Below are 12,523 nucleotides of genomic sequence, written 5' to 3'. Positions count from 1 at the left end.
ACATTTCTGGTTTTGTTAGCCTTGACAAACAGTAGTCCTTGAAAACCCGTGCTCGGTCCGTCTAAACCGTCAGGTGGCGATGTTCAGAATTTTTATTCCATCATACTTTCTTTACAACTGCTTCACACCGACCTTTGAAGGACCAAGCGTAATCCGCGCATAATGGTGGCGTTGTTTCCAAATGACTTGAAAAGCCTCGGGGAGAGTTTCTGAAAGAGAACTGTTTTCTGAAAAGGTGTCGATATTGTACTTTTTTCACTTTGATTGGCGACAACGCATTTGGTACTCAATTGTATTCGTTGTTCAGAAGAATTAAGCATTCTCGACTTTTTGAGTTTGATGTTTTGTTTGTGGACAAGGATCAGTAAACACACATGAATGCCCCGCCTCTTCTGTTAGAGCTGCTCTTCGACGACGAGCCAAAACACCAGCGTGTTCCGAGTCATTCTGGCAGCAAACACAGAGGATAGAGGATCTCTCGAGAATGAAAGTTTAAAAGAAAGCGCACATGGTCAACTGCGAATTTATTGGATTTGCTGTTCAGGAGTCAAGAAACTGGACCTCAGATTTTTTTTTTCCGGGTGTGTGTGCATGAGTCTGCAAGTAAAAACTGAGAAGCTTTCTTGATCAGGAAGCGGACCCTCACATGACCCCTTATTTTGACAGCACCATGGATATTCTCGGACACAAGAGGTTGATTTCATCGTATTGTTTGCAAGGATTTTTTGGGTAATTTTTTTGTGAGTACCTGTAGTATTTCTCCAGAAAACAATGGTTGAACCAGTCGGGTTTGTAGAGGCTTGGAGAGCCCAGTTTCCAAATTCTGATCCGCCATGCATGAAGCTGCACTCTATGGGCGATATTGAAGAGGAGCTGGACAAATGTAAGACATCCATCAAGCAATTGGAAAAGGAAGTAAACAAAGAACGCTTTAGGATGATCTACCTACAGACCCTTCTTGCGAAAGAAAGGAAATCTTATGATGGCCAGCGATGGGGGTTTAAAAAGATTTCTAAGGCAAGTGATGAAACGTTTCCCGATGGTCCAGACATCCATATATCTGACGAAGAGCACGTATCAGTAGTGCAGCCGCAGGCAGCACCTGGCGAAACAGAAAGGTGGACACCAAATTCAGAAGGAGAGGTTGAGGCTACCAACCGGAAGGGTGAGGATACACCTGTCCGCCAAGAGTCTGACATTTCCGAATTCCCAGTGGGACCGGGTTCAGTTGCGGCTCTGAGATCCAACTTTGAGCGCATCAGGAGAGCCAACTCAAACACAGTTGCCGATGGCAGAGGGTTGTCAATGATGGGCGGACCAGACAAGCCGTTCTATGTGAACATGGAGTACCATTACGAGCGAGGACTGGTCAAAGTTAACGACAGGGAGGTGTCAGACAAGATCAGCACGCTTGGCTGTCAGGCCATGCAGATGGAACGCAAGAGGTCTCTTTATTCCGTCCCAGAAAAACTATCAGCCCCCACAGGGGACATAAACAAGTGTCTTCAACGAGGGCGACCCACTGGGGGGAACTGCAGTCATAATGGGTCATATGACCCACCAGAGGTCACCCATCACTTCCTGAAAGACGGCGCAGTCCATTCTAAAGAAGGAAAACCTGAGAGACAGGCAGCTGAGTGTCAACCATACACCAGCGTGTATGTTGGGGGGATGATGATTGAGGGGGACACTCGGGTGACCCACATTAGAGACCACAGCATAGAGGAGAACACACATCAAACATGGCCTCGGCGCTCCTGTTCTCCTGGCTTCTTTGATGACAATGGAGGAGGGGGGGAATACACCCCAGACTGCAGCTCCAATGAAAACTTGACATCCAGCGAAGAGGACTTCTCCTCAGGCCAGTCCAATCATGTTTCCCCCAGTCCCACAACCTATCAGATGTTCAGGGACAAAAGTCGCTCTCCTTCCCAGCAGTCGTTTGAGAGCAGCAGCCCCCCCACAGCCCTATCCCAAAAACATCTGAAGCAGCAGGTGGAGGTTACTGAGCAGGTCAGAGTACATAAAGCAGGGCAACCTTGGCCCTGTGATGGGGAGTCCACCACATCCAGCAGAACCTCCCATGACAACAGTGTTCAGGGCGATCTAGGTAAGTTCAGTAGCAGTCTCTCACTCTCTCTTGTAAATTTCCCCATTGTGGGACTATCAAAGGCTTTCTGATTCTGATTCTCTCTCTCTCTGACTCTCTCTTTCTCCCCTCTCTTGTTGTGATCAACCTTTCCATGGGAAACATATTTTGGTTACTTAAAGGGCAACCGACGTCACTTTTTTGTTTTTAACTGACACCAGAAAAATGTTTTATAGCATCTAAAATACCCAAAACACACAGTATATTTTTAGTCAAATGCAAAACACCAATAAAAATGACTTGAAGTGTCCAAAATCTGCAAAACATTGAGCTGCGAATTGGACATTTTCAGAGAGTCCCGCCCCCAGTTTCTGACGTCACGTCAAGATGTCTTGCATTGCTAGTGAATCAGAACAATAGCTTTTAGATTCGGAGAATATGCTTTCTTGTTACACATCCAGTTATGAATATGATTCTAATAGTTCTGAAGAGGAAAGCATACATGTTTGCAATCGATTAAAGAATTTATTTTTGCCATTTTGAGGCAACATTGGGGGAAAATCTCTCACCCAAAAAAAGAGGCACAAAATGGCGACCTCCTGTGGCCACCTCCGTTTCCACAGGCTGATAAATTCCTTATATGGAGCTTGGATGCCCTCTTCTGGCCTCCTGGTGACTTTTGGGTGCAACACGAGGTCCCCAGACCAAACAGGTACATACAGCAAAATACATTGATGTGATGGAAGGACCGCTACAATGCGTCTTTTTTACGGTAAAGGGCGGTCCTTTAGTGACGTCACATACGGACTCGTCACCAACTCAAAAACAAGACTTCCTGAATATTCAGTGCGAGTCTTAAAACGTAAAATATAGCTATATGCGGTGGAACCTTTGTAAAATACGCGCAGTAGAAGTCATTTGAAGCCATTTTACAAAATATGGACACAACTTGTCCGGAGACGTCGGTTGTCCTTTAAAGGACCTCAGAAAGTTTCAGTTTCAGAAGTTCCCGCCCCCTTGTTCTTGACGTCACGCCAGGATGTCTTGCCTTGCTCGAGAATCAAAACAATGGTTTCAGATTCGGAGAAGATGCTTTCTTGTTACTCATCCAGTTATGAATATGATTCAAATAGTTCTGAAGAGGAAAGCATAAATGTTTGCAATCGATTAAAGAAGTCATTCCGTCTCATTTTGAGGCGTCTGGACTCCAATGTAGTGCCCAGAAAATGCACGAGATGGCGCCCAAGCTCCGTTGAAAATGGGCTGATTTGTCTGCTGGGAATTTGTGTCAGCGAATATCAAATAGTTGTCTTGGTGCAACACACAACGATTCACCATCGCGTTATTTATGTATTTTCCTCCTAATTTCGCCATCAACACGGATCAACACAAAGTTTTCAGACCAAACAAAGTACCCAAAATTTATTGTGTGTCGCTTTCTCAGACAGGGGCCTTCCAGACGGGACGCCACGTCAGGCATCGTCATCAACTCGAAAACAAGACTTCCTGAATATTCAGCGCGAGTCTTAAAACATAAAATATAGCTATATACTGTGGAATCTTTGTAAAATACGCTCAGTAGAAGTCATTTGAAGTGATTTTACAAATTATGGACACAACTTGTCCGGGGCGTCGGTTGTCCTTTAAGTGGCCGTTCAATATGGACCACTATTGCCCATTTGGTAGTAGGCCCGTGTGGTTTCTCTAACTCATGAGTTACAACTTTTGACATGATAAGAGGTATGTCAAGTGTAATGTTTTTTCATGTTACTTATTGTTTTGTTTTTCCTTTAATGTGTCGCACGAATATTATTTACTCAATTAGCGGTAAAATATCAGAAGGAGATACTGTGTTTAATTTTTACTCATACATAGAAATAAACCAAGACTAAATAACTAAACTTTTTCTCAAAACAATGCAATGTCTTAAGTCAATAAGTCTGTTGATTTTTGATGTTACAGAGTAGAATTTTTCACATATTAATAATTTTTGCTCATAATAATATTTTTTTTCTGACAAAAATATATTTCAATTAGGGGTGTACTGATAAATCACGCGGGATCTGTAACAGCGCTAATTTCCCAAATTTGAGAAAAATCACCCATTGCCCTCTTCTGTTCTGGGGTGACTAATCGGCTTTTTATTCTTAGTTGAGAGAACTCCTTCAGTTCATGCAACCAATATTTATAGATCTGGGATCAGTGCTTGGCCAGAAAAAATGGCCCATGTTTAGATTTTTCCCCCCTAAAAAACTAATGACATTGACCTTCTTGAACAACATCAACCCCTTCAGAGGTTTGCTGTATTTCTCCTGATACCAAACAAACTTTCAAAAAAGCGTTTACATGAACCTCAACTTACATCAATTTACGTTGTACAAAGAAATGTGAAAACAAGTATTCCTTTAATCAAAAAATGAACTAAACATAATCCTTTGTAACCTTTGTCTTTAATCAATTGGCAAAAAATATGAAATTGGTAAAAAAATCACATCCTGATATCCCGGACATGTGCAGCCACTAAACCTTGCCCTGAGGTCCTGTGGTGTGTGTGTGTGTGTGTGTGTGTGTGTGTGTGTGTGCGTGTGTGTGTGTGTGTGTGTGTGTGTGCGTGTGTGTGTGTGTGTGTGTGTGTGTGTGTGTGTGTGCGTGTATGTGTGTGTGTGTGTGTGTGTGTGTGTGCATGTGTTTGCGTTAGTGCGTGTGTTTGTGTGCATGTGTGCGTGCATGTGATGTACTCCCGAGAATGTGAAGATAATGTTGTAAAGAGTACCATACATCAAAGTTGCACCAGTGAAAAATGTGTTATAACGAATGGCCTTGCACGAGAATAAGTCACCATACCGTTGCTGTCTAAAATTTTCCTGCAATCTCTTCAATTTAATGATGGTGTCCTACATGTTTTCTGGCCAGGATTATTATGATGTTTATTTTTAACACATGATGCTGTTAACCTACAGAGGAGGGAAATTTAATGAGATGACTGATGTGACCTACAAAAGTAAGACTAGGTTTAATGAAATGCACATTCTTCGCACAATAATGAGCATTAAGACACATTCTCGCCAAAGCCTGGGAATGAATGTTAATTCTTTGCAGCATTAATCATCTTTTTTTCGATACACAACACTCCAGTGGGAAATTAATTTTACTTGGTTTCCTGTAACAAAATGTGCTTTCATAGATTTGGATGATTGATCACTGATGGGGATTAAGAGATGTTATGATGTTATTATTTTTTTAGCTGACCTACACACTTTTTTGCCGTCATCTATTTGTGGCCCACTGAATGCTAAAATGCGCTCACAGAAGACTACGACCAAGGCAGCTCCTGCCCCCAGGCTTCCCAGTCACTCCGTCCGTCCTTGTCCAGTCTCTGTGTTTTTGTGTCAGCATACATCAGTGTTGTTGTCATTGGTGCAGAGTAATTAACCTAAAGGGTTTTGTCAAGCGTGATGAATTTAGGGAGTCTCTTTTGTCATGGGAGGTGGGGAGAGAAAAGCCTTGACTGCTCACTCAAAAAGAGGATTGAATGGCTTAAAGTATGTCACGCGGCTTCCAATCGAAATGCTGGTCATCAGTGCTTCCTGTTGTTGTGTGTGAGCACAAGAGTAGAATCTGTCATTGTGGGCAAGTATTGAAATGGTAACTGTGTAACAATGTTAAGTGGGAAAAGGAAAGTGATTTTGGCCTACTTGGAATGACATGGAAAGCAGTCAGGAGAGAGTTGAGAACTTGTATTGTTGTGGTTTTGTAATCTCCCATACCTCAGAGTCAAAGCCAAACATTCTGCAAAGCGAGATCGGGATGCAGGAAATTGTTTGCCTCTGCCTCTTTAGAATCATCCAATGCAGGTTGGATTAGGCAGATGCACAGAATGTGTTGTTATGTAAGGTGATTCTTTCCAAAGCTCTTTGAAACAAAAAAGCATGTGACAAACGAGCTGATCGTGCGTGATATAATCAGCATGAAGTGTATATCGCTTGCCTCTGGGATGAATGTCATTCTTTTTGGTTGGCATTCTTGGATTGGATTGGATTGGATTGGATTTGCCTTTATTAGTCTCGCACTGGAGAAATTTACATTTCACAGCAGCAAAGTCATTCTCATTTGCCACTCAGTGCTTTAAACATAATTTTGGGGAAATGACCATTTTGTGATGGAACCCAATTTCAATCATTACTTTAAAATGATTAGTCATAAATTAAATTAACACATAATTGCACATTGAGGGAATTTGTGATGAGCCTAGACGAGATTTGGGCTTACCTCATCCGCCCCCCAATCTCTGAGTGGCTATTCAAAAATTGATGACCTTGGGCCTAGGCTCTTGAAAAGTTGTCAAGCCAAAATAAAATGTAAAATGACATTAGTGCATTAATTTTGAAAGTAGTATTTAAAATCAAAAACGCTTGAGGGAGTAATGTAAGGGTAGGTTTGTCCAGGGTTCACTTCTGTGGGCGGAACAAGCAACCACGAGCAAGGGTCTTTGAGAGGGACTCATTACTACCTACATACAGTGATGCTAGCACAAAACATGCACTGACAGCAGTGCTTTCAGTAAAGATAAATCAATAAACAAACACATAAACAAATAAACAACACATCCACCTTATGTCAAGTCAATACAGTTACATATAGCAAATGTGATTTTTATACTTGTATATACTATATGTACAGTTATTTTTATCAAACGTTTTGTGCAGTTGTTCTGGCATTTCAGTCTCCTGACATTCTCTTTTGTGCATAGAATACTTTGTTTTATCTTTTGCCTCCCCCCCCCCCCACTCTTTTAAATGTTGCTCCTGTAGATACCAAATTTTCCCATGGCGGGACTATTAAAATCTTTCTGATTCTGATTAAACTAATTAATTAAAAATTAAATAAATAAAAATGTCAGTAAAAATGGCACTGCGAGACTAATAAAGGCATATCCAATCCAATCCATTTTAGATGGCTGCCCTCTAGCTTCAACCGCAAGATATAAATACTCATTTGTCATTTCTGACATGGCCTCTTGATAAAATAAATTGTTAATTGAGAGTTTTAAATGCATTCCACATTAGATTTTCTTCAATACATCTTGTGGCTGCCACTTCCCTTACCCCACCTGTAAAAGAGTGTTCAACATCCATTCCCTCAGTTAGCAGCATATTTTCTTTTCTAAATGCGTAGCCTGTAGGTCTGGCCCCGGCCCTGATTACATCACTTTATAATTGACATTTGAAATAAGGGCCTACCTTCTTGTGCTTTTTAAGTGTGTTCTGGTGCACTTTTTACTGATTTTGTTGAGATGTGGTTGAAAGTTTCAGTGGACTTTTGAATGTTACATTTATCCCAAAACGTCTGTGTAAGCTCTCAGTCGTACAGGAGTGGTCCATCGATGAGAAGGTTTCTTCAGCCGTCATCTGTACAAAAGTGAAGGTTTCGGACGTTTCGCCTCCTATCCAAGTCTGACTGGTCGTATCGGCCCTATTTATATATCCCTAATGTCCAGACATGGTGGCGCCGGACACAGCTATGATAGGTCCCTACTCTCAGGTTGGGGGGCAGAGGACCCCTCCCTGTGGCCCCACTGATTGTTCCTACATTCCTGACTAACGACTGGCCTATTACTCCCACTCCCACTCCCACCGGTATCACCTCATCAGCATAACGACCCTCATCAGCATTACGAAAGTTGCCTAACCTGTTTTGCCTAAGCAGGCTATTGTATGAACGATCCAAATTGAACCTCACCCCACCAGACCGGTTTAATGAAGGATTTTGTTGTTTTATAAGAATCGCTTCTTTTACCCCCCTTTCAAACCATCTATGTTCCTTCGCAAAAAAAATATTACTATTTTGCCAGCAGACAAGGGCAGATGCACAGTGCTTCTCAACACATTGGATTATGAAGACAAAATAAATAGGTTAATCAGTGATTCTAACACGTATGAGCAACTAAAAAGGGACCCTTCCAATAGATACAAGAAAGAAATGATTGACTGTCTCCAAAAGTTAGAGAAAGGTAAACATATAGACAAACAGATGTATTTTAGATTATACCCGGGAGAGGCCACGCCATGTATCTATGGCCTGCCAAAAATACATAAAGAAGGGTTCCCCCTCAGACCCATTGTTTGTAGCATTGACTCCTCTACATACAATGTAGCCAAATATTTAAAAACTATTTTAGCTCCGTTGGTTGGTAACACAGAATATCACGTAGAGAACACCACAGGGTTTGTAGAGAGGATCAAAGACCTCATATTGGAACCTGAGGAAACTTTGGCATCATACGATGTGACTTCTCTCTTTACATCTGTCCCAACCCCAGCAGCAGTCTCAGTGGTGAGGACGAGGCTGCTGGCGGATGTTTCTCTGCATGAAAGAACCAAACTTAAACCAGATCACATCTGCCAATTATTAGAAATCTGCCTTAATACTACGTATTTTCAATTTCGGGAAAATTTTTATAAACAAATTCATGGTTGTGCTATGGGCTCACCAGTTTCACCCATAGTGGCTAATCTTTACATGGAAGAGATGGAGAAACAGGCCCTCACATCCTTCCCAGGGACAAAACCTAGACACTGGTTTAGATATGTGGACGATACTTTTGTCATAATTAAGAAACAAGAAACTCAATCCTTCTCAGATCACCTCAACTCTGTAGACTTCAACATTAAATTTACTCGTGAGGACATTCAAGAGAACCAACTAGCCTTCTTGGATTGTAAAGTAATTATAAAAGAGGACAGAGTGCTAAAAACAGAAGTCTTTAGGAAGGCTACGCACACTGACCAATAATTACTTTTTGACTCTAACCACCCTTTACAACATAAACTAGGAGTTATCAGAACCGTCCAGCATAGGGCTAAACTAATACCAACCAGCACTGAAGGTAGAGAAAAAGAGTCAAAACATATCAGGAGAGCACTCACTAACTGCGGGTACCCTCAGTGGTCATTCAACAAATGTCAGAAAGAAAGAATAGGGAATGAAACCAATAATTCTCAAGATACAAAAAGGAGAGGAGTAGCAGTACCGTACATTGCAGGAGTTTCTGAAAAATTACAGAGTCCTTTGGCAACATAAAATTCCTACTTATTTCAAACCGATAAACACGTTAAGGCAAAAATTAGTGCATCCAAAAGATAGGCTACCAAATGAAAAACAAAGTAATGTAGTTTATTCCATACATTGTAAGAATGAAAATTGTAAAGAGCAGTACATTGGGGAGACTCAACAAATTCTCAAAAAAAGACTTTACCAACATCGCAGGGATAATATAAGTGGACCTCAATAGGCAGTACATTTGCACCTAAAAGCTAGCAACCACTCATTTGACGACAATGAGGTTAAAATCTTAGCGAAAGAACATAGATGGTTTGAAAGGGGGGTAAAAGAAGTGATTCTTATAAAACAACAAAATCCTTCATTAAACCGGTCTGGTGGGGTGAGGTTCAATTTGGATCGTTCATACAATAGCCTGCTTAGGCAAAACAGGTTAGGCAACTTTCGTAATGCTGATGAGGGTCGTTATGCTGATGAGGTGATACCGGTGGGAGTGGGAGTAATAGGCCAGCCGTTAGTCAGGAATGTAGGAACAATCAGTGGGGCCACAGGGAGGGGTCCTCTGCCCCCCCAACCTGAGAGTAGGGACCTATCATAGCTGTGTCCGGCGCCACCATGTCTGGACATTAGGGATATATAAATAGGGCCGATACGACCAGTCGGACTTTAGTTCGCTGACGAAGCCTCTTGGATAGGACGCGAAACGTCCGAAACCTTCACTTTTGTACAGATGACGGCTGAAGAAACCTTCTCATCGATTTATCCCAAAACAATTTCCAGATACTTTAGCTGGGCCAGAATGGTTCTTTTGACTTTCAACTTAACGATTATGTGTAAAATCAGTGGATTTCCCCTGCTTAATGCACATGATAGTGTTTGACACTGTTGAAAATCATGCTACCGGCACTTCGGATGTTGTCGTTGTCCAGAGCAGACTAAATGCTGACATGAAGGCTCAGCTGTTTCATGTGAGCCTTGTATAATGAATTACCAGATGTCTGCATTCTCTTGCAATAACATTTGTGCGCACGTTGCTGGATTAAGATTTGGGCATGGAGTTGGTTGAGGCCCATTTCCAATAAACTCGCCTTTGTTGTGGTTCGAGACTTGCAGAGGGAAGTCAGAAAGCTTTAGTGTTTTTATTTTTTTTCAACACAATTGTGGGTGAAATGCATCGAACCCTGAGAGGAAGACAAGAAAAAATAAACAATTAAATGAATACATTTATAAAAAGACATGCCACCTATTGTTATATTTCACAAAACAGGTGAGTTAGGGTGTAATCTTGACACAGCACTCAGTTTTTTTTGTCTCGTCGTAAATGTGAAGCTCTGATAAAGACAGATGTTCTGATTAGCTATGAATCCTTTAAAGAGGTCATCTCCTTAGTGCATCTGGTTTGAAATGACTTTTCAGTGACGGTGGCAAAAGCTTCATGAACATCGGCGTTAAGAAGCGTCTTGAGAGTGGACATTTTTTGCATTGTAGTAGTTGGTGGCAGGTTGCAGGTCAATCTTGTTCATGGAAATGCTGAGGGACAAGCACTACCATTCATGCTGTAAACTATGTTGTCATTAACAGAGGAGCTTTGAAAGCCTGCATCTCACTGAACGGCAAATGCTTGCAAATGTAATGCATCTTGGATTTTGTCAGGATTGATAAATCATGTTTGCACATTTGTCAGAAAGGTTTTTTGTCAAGGTTTTTGAACATATGATGTTAGTATGGGTCTGCCGGCAATGTTTTGGAACTGCTGAACTTCGTTGATGTGAGTTGAGGAGTTACTTTCAATTAGACAACAATAGTGCTTTGCTGCCATGCATGGTTGTACACTAGTGCTTGGAGGACCAAAATCTGTCTCGCCACTAATTAGTTCTCCACCAATTTATTGATTTAGTTTTAAAACAATAAAAAAGTTCACCAGCAGCCATTTTGTTCCAATACAATTCCTGGTCCAAAGTGTCATGATCTGGTTGGCGACCAACAGGTGGCGCTGTCGGCCCCGACTGCACCTGCACAGGTGCTGGTCGTCCCAATCAGTGGCAGACTGCCACGTTCGGATTGGCGACCAGCGGGTAGCGCTGTCAGCCCTGCCTGCAGGCTTGCAGGTGCTGGTCGTTCCAATCAGTGGCAGTAAAAAGGACTCCCGGCACGACCATTCGGTGTCGGGTCATTGTATGCAATTGTATGCATTGTGTATGCATTGGATGCTGTGCATGTGTTTGTTTCATCTCGGCAGACTTTTACTCTTGGTTTTTCGTTTGACACTTTGTATTTTTCTGTTCAAATGATTTTAACGTTTTAGATTTTGTTCCTGTTGACTTTATTTTAATACAATTTCTCAAATACAACCTGCTGCTCCCTCCTGCCTGCTTTGTGGGATCCACAACTGCCATCACCGCCTTGCAAACCGTGACACAAAGTTTGTGCTGGAGCTCTACCCCTTGTGAGTTTGTTAGGGTAGGAAGTGGCGTTAGGTCAATGTTAATATGCAATCAAACATATTTGCAAAATCATTTGGACATATTTGCTTAGTACATTTTTTTTTTATGGGGCAAATGCTGAAGATTTTTTTTTTATCTCTGTGCTACCTCCCTCCCCACTTATTGGTTAAACCATGCCCTTAGACCAAGGAGAGAGAAAAAAAATCTTGGCAGGATCTAAGACTGACAAACCATCACTTATTCCATATTCCCTGCAGAGTTCAGTCACTGTCCCAATGAATAGCGAGCTTCCCTGTTTTGAGCGAGCTTCCCTGTTTTGAAATGTACGATATTTTCTCTTTTTGCTGTTTGTTTGACAACAAAACAAAAATGTGAACCCCCATCACTTTTATTTGATTTGTGGTCCAAATGGTACGATTCCATCATCTTCTGTGGAATTCAAATTATTGTATAAGATTGTGTTTTTATTCCAATGTTCTGGCCGTGATGTACATATTTGTGCATCTATTCAGTAATAGTAATAAGAGACAAGTAGAAGACATGTTTGACTTCAGAGTTTATGGAAGGACGCACTGTAATCATAGCAAATTACAACGGGTTTTTTCCAAATGAATTCAGATGGTGTACATTGGGGATTCCCTTGTCTGTATTCTGTGTTTCACTCATACCGTGGAGTCTTGGGCCAAGTCAGTCAGCTGATTACAAGGCCCCGTGAGCCACTGAATCAAGCTCTTGTCAAAGCTGTTAAACTTGTATTTATTTTTTAAACTAATTCACTGCCAGGCTCTGTGCAAAATTGTGTCCACTTCAGTGTCCGGGTTTTTGTCATTTTCACTCAAATTGCAGGACCCACAGAAAATTGAGTTTTAGGACTACGTAAACATTCAATGCAGTGTAAGAAACCTTAGACTCTCTTCTTTCATCAAAAAGA

The 12,523-nt window shown here is 41.5% G+C and overlaps 1 protein-coding gene across 2 annotated transcripts in view; it reads left to right on the top strand.

Moving 5' to 3' along the window:
* The first annotated feature begins 217 nt into the window (after positions 1-217).
* The window catches only part of LOC148899558 (breakpoint cluster region protein), a 41,850-nt gene continuing 29,544 nt past the window's right edge, over positions 218-12,523 (top strand). The window contains exon 1 of one of the 2 annotated variants that reach the window (XM_088994888.1): positions 218-2,110. In XM_088994888.1, coding sequence (XP_088851014.1) covers positions 772-2,110 — 1,339 coding nt within the window. In that variant the 5' untranslated portion in view covers positions 218-771. The remainder of the gene's footprint in view (positions 2,111-12,523) is intronic. The other variant, XM_088994887.1, reaches the window with a different exon arrangement.

This window comes from Hippocampus bargibanti, linkage group LG04 (assembly GCF_051943395.1).
Source record: "Hippocampus bargibanti isolate YZ-2025 linkage group LG04, ASM5194339v1, whole genome shotgun sequence".
Classification (NCBI taxonomy): domain Eukaryota; kingdom Metazoa; phylum Chordata; class Actinopteri; order Syngnathiformes; family Syngnathidae; genus Hippocampus; species Hippocampus bargibanti.
This window is presented reverse-complemented; position numbering and strand designations above follow the sequence as displayed.